Genomic DNA, 9,582 nt, shown 5'->3' on the forward strand with positions numbered 1-9,582 from the left:
CTAGGCAACAGAATATGTCACAGCAAACATAAATGTACACGACAAAGCTGTCATTTAAAGCAAGGTTCCTCACACACAGAGAGACCCCTTTGAGTATCTTTAATGAAATGAAGCATCCTGCATTAATAGCTCATTTGGAAAGGACAATAATTTCTATTTTTTCTATAACTGGTACTGAACTTCACTATTATTTTCTGATGGGGTAGTTGAGTAAAGGGATTCATGCTTCAATGACAATAATGACAAAGAAGAGCAAAGATTTGCAATGCTGGTAGGACTAGAATGGAGAAAGAATAGCCAATTTACCCAATGCAAAGACAGAGAGGAAATGAGAGTGGGGTCCATGTCTATGTCATAAATGTAGTAATGAAATCTTTAATTTCTTCTTATAACAGTTGCATGCTGGATTTGTGCTGTGAGCAGGAAAGTACTTGGACACAATATATAAAGAAGAAATTGTTCCTTATTACTAACTTTTTTTTAATAAAATAAGGGAAAGATGGTTGATTTGTGACATTAAGGTAAGTATAATGAAGTGAATTGCATTCAATATTAAAGTTAAAGATGGTTAAGTTCAAGTCAATATGATTTTTTAAAACTCATGTGCATTTGTCTTCGGTTCGATCACAGCCGATCTAAAAAAGACAAAAACATATGATAGTCAATTACAAAAATAAAATAAAATTATTTAAATGAGTGTCTTTAGTATGAGTTTGAGTTAAGTTAGGCTCAAATTCAAATTCGAACATAGGAAAAGGAAATTTGAATGGAAACCTCCTCTAATCTATTAACCAAAGGTTTCAGAAGAAACAAAATGGGAAAAGAATCAAACAATTAGTACGAGTTTGAATTCATGGTGACTGACAAAATCACTGTGATTTTGTCAAGCTCGCCGTGATTCCAAACATGCATTAGGAAGAACACGTCAATTTCTTGAACTACTTTTCATTATAAAAATGTGTCAAAGATGACAATGCTGTTGAACTTGAATGCATTATCCATTTTCATTGTTTCACTCCAGATTACATGTTCAACACATAATCAAAGCAACTCAATAGACTCAGAAAACTAGCAGAACTGAATAGCATTGCAGTACACTTGTATACAGGCAGGACACACCATAAGAGGAAACACCAGCATACATTTACTGTAAAGAAGTTACCAGTCTTAACATCTTATGAACAAAAGTAACAACTCAATGGGTAAACAATCTACCTCTCATGCAAATGCATGATCTAACTTTAGTAACTCACAGTTTAGAGGCACTATTTGTAACTTTACTCAATGCAGTTGCAACTTTTGAACCAGATGCTCGTCTTAAATGCTTGCAGATGAAATCCCCAGCAAGCATAAGTTTTCCAAGGTCCACATTAGTTTTAACTCCAAGTCCATTCAGCATATAAACAACATCTTCAGTGGCTACATTCCCAGTTGCACCCTTCGCATATGGACAGCCTCCAAGACCAGAGACAGATGAATCCACTGTGCTGATCCCCATCTTTAAAAATTAATGAACAATGTTAAGTAAATAGGAATAGTTTTTAGGGTAAAAAAAATATTATTTTAGCCCAATGGAAAAATCTGATTTTTAGCCCTATATAGTTTTTGTTTTTCTTTTACTTTTTAGAGTCTATATTCAACAAAAAATAATGTTTTTGTCCCTCATGAATCTCCTATCATCAGAAACTAAAACACATACTAAAAGAAATAAATTTTTGTAGGGATACAAGTTGAATTTTGTCAATTATATGGAGACAAAACATTCAATCATTGTTTTGCTATACAAACATACACAACATTTGTAAATTTTCATTCTTTCGGCAGACTATAACAAGATATACATTCACTTCCATTTTATTTAGATTGCAAAGACCATACATGTGAATATAAAATGAAAGACAAGGACAAATCCAAGTTATCTGTTTAATAGGAGCAAAACTAAAATATTACATATCTGATTAGTTTTAGCATTTGAAGGGGGAAAGCTACATCTGACATAAATTCCAAAAATATCTTATATAAAAGGGCTGTCCTAATAAGATATCAGCATATGAACAATAAAGAGTGTTTACCTGTAGTGAAATTAGAATATTTGAAAGTGCCTGACCATAAGTATCGTGAAAATGGACAGCAAGCTTGTCAATTGGAACAACATCAAGAACAGCTTCTAGCATAGGAATGACGCTACCTGTTAAGATGAGAAAGACCAACCAAATCAGAATATTTGATAATGCAATCACCTTAGACTTTTCATTGTATTCCACGTAAAATACCGTCTCAACAATGATCGTTAGCACCAAAACGTTATAATTTTTTAATAAAGGATCTTCTACATAAGTACGTATAATATAATTAATCATTTACAGAGCTAAGACAAGATCAGGTTTTGTTATATCAAGAAGTCAAATCAACAAGATAAAGATCAATAGCCTTTTAATGTGATAGACGAATACACCAACACAGTAACCAAGACCAAAAACACCTAAACATAAGCAACACATGAAAGAAACAATACCAGGTGTGCCAACACCAATTGTATCCCCTAATGAAATCTCCGAGATCCCCATCTCATAAAGTGATTTTGCAACGTATGCTACTTTTGCGGGAGCAATTTTTCCTTCCAAAGGACATCCCACAACACATGATATGTATCTGCAGTGTGTAATTTAGTCACACAATTGACTATATAATTGCTATGATGAATTTGAAAGGAAAAAAAAATAACAGTATACTGTTTTAAGATTGTTTAAATAATTTGAAAAAGTAAATATATTCGAGTAAGGATGATTGGGAGTCTGGCACAGATTCTACTATCTGAAAAACCATATTTTTAGCTAAATCTGGGAGAAAACTTTGTTTGCGACAGCTCTCTTGGGAAGCTAGTAAACATAACTTTGCTTTAAAATATGCTAATTCAAACACACTAAATCACCTTTCAAGCTACGCTCTCTTCCATTCAACAACTTGTATATCCAATACAGAAAGATTATGGTCGACAAAATTCCACTGATGAGTATACAATATTACCGCCAAATATAGTCATTGATGAAACAAATCAGTTTATGTTTCAACTTCTAATGAAACACAAATTAAAACCTTTCTTATACTTGATGTCAGAGCTAAATGAAACTGCCAATGTGGAAATAGGTACTTCAGCTCTGTTAAAGGGAAAGAAATTGAGAGAAAATGAAGTTCATCTTTCATGTATCTAATGAATATTTGTTACAATGAATGATTCAATTCAACTGAATCCAAGACTTTATAAGAGCTATTCTTCCTCTCAGATCTAAATCACCCACCCTTTAGACAGCTAAGCAAACCGACAAGTGATGTGTCAAGATTATTATGAAAATACTAAGTCCCTTGTGTTTTGAAATCAAGATGTGTCCAAAACAAGAATTGACCATACACATGATTAACCCATTTGTTTTAAATAGAAGGAACATATAAGTTTTTAGAAAATTCTCAAATTTATCCATCATTAAAAATGTAAGAATAAAAAAATCATACCCACGAACTGGGATCTTGAGGCTTCTAGAAGCTGAAGCAATATCACGGCAACGAGCAAGGTTATCCTCAATGCCACAATTGAGATTTGCTTTAGAGAATGATTCAGAAGCAGCAGGAAAAACAGCCACTTCCTTAGCTCCAGCAGCAACAGCTGCCTCAAAACCCTGGAAGAAAGGGGGTCAAATGATCATAGCCATCCACAAATTCTAAATCTAATACTACATTTACCATTAACTATAATTCTTACTTTGAGATTTGGAGTTAAGACGGGAAAGCTAGCACCTTCAACGTCTTGAATTGCTGTCAATACATCCTTTGCATCTGCCAACTGAAATCAGTTAATAAGATGTGAAATTGGTTGGTCAGAGGATCACAAGATTCATTAAACAGCGTACAGATGAACAACATTTCTGAAATATAACAGAAAACATGATAAACACTTCAACAAAAAGGAGGTATAGATAGTAGTAACATATGCACAAGAGACCCTGACCAAGTCTTGTAACAAGTAAAGAAAAGACACAATCACTATTCCTGATAACAGGCATGGAAATAGAACTTTTAAAAGAGAAATATAGGACTAGTAATTGAGATGAGAATCTCGGGACACATTGAACTGACAAATAAAAGCCTGCATGAGATCTAATGAAAATATCTTAGAGAAATAAGGTAGAAAATGAACTGTAAATAAATAATCATGAAAAATATATATATGAGAAGAGCATTTAGTTGTCTCTATAAAATCACAAATGATTATTTATCTCAAAGAAAATTAAACGTATTCTTACCTGTGGCACCCATTTTGGTGAGACAAAACTTGTAGCCTCAACAACAGACAACCCCGAAGAAACTAGCAGTTTTATCAATTCAATTTTCACATCAGTGGGAACAATAACCTTCTCATTTTGCAATCCATCCCTTGCACCAACCTCCACTATCCTTACAAAATCTGGAATATTTTTAAGATGCTGAAACATTGTATGTAGTATTAGTCATGAATTCTCCAACAAAAGAACAGTCCGAATAAAAGATGTTAATGATGCAGGCAATTGCTAAATTGGCAATAAGTCAAATAACTATCCAAACACCGTTACATCATTATCAAATGCACAACTTAGAGACATAAAATAAAAATAGACTCTTTCGTTTTAAAAAAATTATATATTTAAAATGGATGTTATGTAATCGGTAAAGCATGTATCAACTTAATTGTTCCTTGCTTAACAGCGTGTTTCTAGCTATATTAAAATACAAAACATTAGAGAGGAAAAGTATACATTAGATCAATTGCACCTTACTTGAGAACTCCTTTGTGCATTTGTCATTGTGATCGGCTGTAAAATGACGATTTACCACATAGCTGGCTGCATGATGATTATTAATTGCCCCCGAGGTCCAGTTCAGGCATCGAGACAAAACGTTTCTATTGTATTTGTCAAATGTGTTCCTAAGTTCTCTTGTGTTTGTAATTTCCCTGGTGCATTCATGATTTGGAAAGTAAAGAACGTGTGGTTTAAAGTAAAGGACAATATTTCCTTCAAAAAAACTACCTAACTCAATTTAAGAAAGCAATTAGTATAACCAAACAATATGTATATATTCCTCCTTCTACAGATATACATATCTTCTGCAAAGTTAGATCTTTATTATCCTCAGAGGTCCAAACAGCAACAGGGAAAAAAGTACCCATTCATGAACCTACAAAAGCTATCCATCTTCCCCATTTATCCATAGGCAATATCAATATGTATGCTACTCAGTAATCATAAATAAGAATGTCAAAATTGAGATCCTATATAGGGTGACAAGAATGAGAAAACACATTAAAAGAATGACAACACATATTTACCTGAAGAACAATATTACAATTAAACATACACATAAGAAATTATAACCAACAAATCACAACAAACATTTGATTAAACAAACATCAATCAAAATTTACAAGGTTGCATACAAAAACAACTCATGGCTCATATAACATAAGTTTTTGACAACAAATGTCATTAAAACACCAAAGGAAATAGTCCAACTCTAGTATCTAAGGACTTGTTTGATTGTGTTTTGGTTTTTAGTTTTTTAAAAGTAGTCTGTCCATCCCACAATAATCTACCTATTAGACATTTTCAAACAAATTAAAAAAAAGTGTGTATATGAAAGAGAGAGATAATCGTAATTTTTTATGTGTTTTGGACCCTCGTTCCATTTTGGGGTTAACTTTGATAACATTAAAGCACCTAGATGGACAAATTTAAGATAACACATCAGCAAAATTGTCTCTAAAATATGACCGACATTAAATTTGTCCATCTAAAGTCTAAACATTGTCATCACGTCAACAAAATTGACCCTAAAATGAGATGGGGACCGGGACCAAAACTCCAAAATATTAGAAATTAAGGGACCAAAAAACTGGTTTTTAAAATGTAGGGAACAAAACTATATTTTTTTGAAAATAGAAGGACCAAAATTGCATTTAAGCTTTCTTTTTACTAAATCACTCTTATCAATTATTGGTATACTCATCAATATTATAAATACAAAGCGAAAGATATTAACTTCAGAGTGATACAAGTGGCATTGATTAGATAGTACAACTGGGAAAAAATAATTAATATTGCCTTGAGAATTGAGAGTATCATTTATTTTGGATCTATTTTTTGTTAGAAATAGTCCAATTATTGTGGGATGGAGAGAGTTTCATATGTTTTAAATTTTAAAGTTTTCCTTGGTTTTAAAACTAAAAAAAAATCAAAATGTGAGGCTTAGATTCTTGTTTTCAAAATTATCTTGATAGATTCTTGTTTTCAGTATTATCTTGATAGGGAGGGCAGATGCAGGTGAGAGTGAAAGAGGGCAGATGTGTGTGAGAGTGAAAGATTGATTTTCTCACCCGCTACCACTAATTAGGTTCAACCCAGATAATATTCAACTCCAGTTCAATAAGAAATCAATTGAACAGGGAAAAATTATCACAGCACTGATTTGAAGACTTAACACATCAATTTGATAGAGGAATTGTAAATTATTTCCACGTAAACTTATCACAGCATATCAGAAAATTTGCAGATCTCACAATCGTACAATCCTCCCCGATGATCCTACATCTATTTGGCAGAGGAATTATCCATGATTCTTCCACCAAGAAGTATCCTCAAATCACTAAATAACTTCCAAATAACCATACAATAATGTAAATCAAAATGTACTATCTACAACACCAAATTCAGAAGGACTGTTGCATTGAGTATTCAGTATCCCCAAGTTCAACTTTTGAACCAAACAATGCATTTGCTCACCACTGTTAATTGAACATATGCATTGAACAAAAAACAGTTATAAATCAACTCAATTGGTCAAAAGACTAATAGAGATTAGAATAGTGAGTCCGTTAGTTGTTACACTTCAGTTATCACAGCTATGAAGTTAGTTAGCTGCTAACGCATCAGAACTCTATGGGCATTCAACTCATTGTAATTTACTGACTGATCCATTTTCACAAATTCAAACCATTGATACAAATAGTATTTTCTCTCTTCCTCCATTTCCTCTCTTAAAAAGACTAAAGGTGTGATAAATTGATTTACTTGAGTTTATCTACCGGTATAAGTATTTGTGAGATTGTTTGGGATATCTTGCGAAAAAAACTTATGATATATCTGTAAGTTCTTTTCAACTTATTTCCCTAAGCTCTTCAGCTTATAAAAACAGTTTATAGCTTATATGCAAACAGGTTACACATAAGAACTTATACAATAAGTGCTTACTCTCTAAGCACTTAACTAAGTTGTTTATTCAAATAATTCTAAACAAATAAAGCGAGGATTTAACAAATTCAAATAATGAGAACCTAAAAACTTCAACTATAATCACCGATACAGAAGCAATCGCAACATTAACCACCAACACAGAAACAATTTCAACTATAACCACAAATGATGAAACCAAAATGAAAGGGAATTTTTGGTGATTACCGCAAATCAAGAGATTCATTTCTGCGAGCTCCGTCGATGGCAGCATAAGTTGAAAACGTTGAATTTGTATCAATGGTAGCACGGTCTGAAAAGTTGGAAACAAGTTGCGATGGGTCCAAGTTTGAGTGTGTTAGAATTGGTGCGCGATTGCGATTCGAGAATCGCGCCCTTTGTACAATTTTGTGCATATTGTTTGTAATTTGGTGAGAAGGAAAATTAAACAGTTTAAACGAAAGAACGTTAGGAAGAAATAAATTCAATGTTTTCGCGATGTGATCAGGATTTTAATTTTCAAACAAATGTGATCATCATGGATAAGGACGACAACAACTACAACAATATAATAATCCTTCCCATATGGGAATAAAATAATCCCTCCCATTTGAGTAAAATGTTCTAAAATAATTGATTTATTTCGATTTTTAATATATTTTTTTTAATTTTATTTTTTATTTAATAAAAATTTATCTCTTTTACTTTTATATATTTTTCTTAATCAATGTCACTCATTGTGAAACGGATGGAGTAATAATAATATTAATAATAACACTTTTAACTTTTTTTTTAATTTTTTAATTTTGTTTCCTCTTTTATATAAGTGAGAGCGTGATAAAATAATAAAATAATAGAATATAGAGTTAAACATGTTTTTAGTCCTTATAAATATCTTTAAATTTAGTTTTAGTCCCTAAAACATTTTCGCTCAAACAATCGTTCTCGTAAAGTTTTTAGTCTCTATTTTTTGTCCCTGCCGTGTATTCCACTTGACGGAATCCTACGTTGACGTTGGTTAGGCAATTTTTTTTAATTTTTTGATAAAAGGTAACGCTGAATAATTAGATGTTACGTATTTATTACCCATTGGGCAACTTAAAAGACTGATATGTGCACTTAGAATAAAATTAGGAAAATATTTAGCATACAATGAGGATTTTCGTTCTTGGAGATAACCCTAACTGAGTCCATCACTTTTAACTCCAAGTGCTAAGTCTGGGCAGAAGGTTCGTTCCATACTCCATTCCTTTCTTCTTCAATAGAATTCTTACAGTTGGTTCAACATGGTCTTTGTAACATATTGTGTATTTTCGTTTTGGTAGCAGAAATTTGTTTCCATTATTATCGTGTTTGCTTTGTGGTCCCAGAATCATCTTGAAAGGTGCATGCTTGTGGTAGTACCTCTACATTGAATTTGAGGTAGGTCCACATGTTTAACTTTATATTCTATTCTATTGAAGTTTGGTCTAGGGTTTGTATTTTACTTGCAGTGTATTAAGTGAATAGGGTTTTTGTCAAAAAAAAAAAAGTGAATAGGGTTTACTGCATACAAGTGTTATATGTGGGTCCAATATTTACTGTTATTTTCCCTCTATTGTGTAGGCATGGGTGTATTTAAGATAGTATTTTACACAAAGGATTGTTTTATAAAAGACCCAATGTTAAAGTATAAGGGTGGGGAAGTTTACACATCTAATGGTCAAGATTTTGACTATTAGTCTTTTTTGAGGTGTGTGATTTAATTAAGGGAATGGATCATGGGTTTGAATAAAATAATGTTAGGATGTGGTGGAAACATGGTGATGGTAGTTTAGAAACTAGTCTAAAACCATTTAGGGATGATGGTGATGAATTTGAGTTAACTTGCTTTGTTCAAAAATACAAAGGTGAGGTTAAAATATACACTAAGCCCAAACCAACTAAAGGGGGTGCAACATTTATGGAGAATGCAAGAAAAAGGAACAAGGGGATAAAAGGTGAAGATGACATTGATTCATGTACTGGTGAGGGTTCTAATGATGAGTTTGTTAAGTATATTAAATTTGAAGATAGTGAACAAGAAAGGATAAATGGATTTGATGAGGGTTTTGATGAGGCTTTTGGTGGTCAACCCATAAACTTACCTGCTGCAGATGGTGCAGGCTCTAGTGAGGCAGTGAGACATAGTTTTATTACTCCAGAGATGAGTAAGAAACACGCAATTAAAGATGAGTATATGACTTATGAGCATGATAGAGGTGCTGAAGATGACAGTGGTGATGACATGCCAAATGTTGTTAGGTTCAATGAGGAAGATGGAATTACAAAGGATTTTAAGTTCAAG

At 32.6% G+C, this 9,582-nt stretch overlaps 1 protein-coding gene across 1 annotated transcript; it reads right to left on the reverse strand.

Moving 5' to 3' along the window:
• Nucleotides 1–1,069: 1,069 nt before the first annotated feature.
• Nucleotides 1,070–7,819, reverse strand: LOC131610006 (hydroxymethylglutaryl-CoA lyase, mitochondrial-like). The gene is made up of 8 exons (XM_058881856.1): nucleotides 7,485–7,819; nucleotides 4,804–4,984; nucleotides 4,299–4,478; nucleotides 3,758–3,838; nucleotides 3,511–3,674; nucleotides 2,516–2,652; nucleotides 2,073–2,188; nucleotides 1,070–1,498 (listed from the first exon to the last, which is right to left on the reverse strand). The coding sequence occupies exons 1-8, from the start codon at nucleotides 7,670–7,672 to the stop codon at nucleotides 1,250–1,252; spliced, it is 1,296 nt and encodes a 431-aa protein (XP_058737839.1). The 5' UTR covers nucleotides 7,673–7,819; the 3' UTR covers nucleotides 1,070–1,249.
• Between the last annotated feature and the right edge of the window lie 1,763 nt (nucleotides 7,820–9,582).

This window comes from Vicia villosa, linkage group LG6 (assembly GCF_029867415.1).
Source record: "Vicia villosa cultivar HV-30 ecotype Madison, WI linkage group LG6, Vvil1.0, whole genome shotgun sequence".
NCBI lineage: Eukaryota > Viridiplantae > Streptophyta > Magnoliopsida > Fabales > Fabaceae > Vicia > Vicia villosa.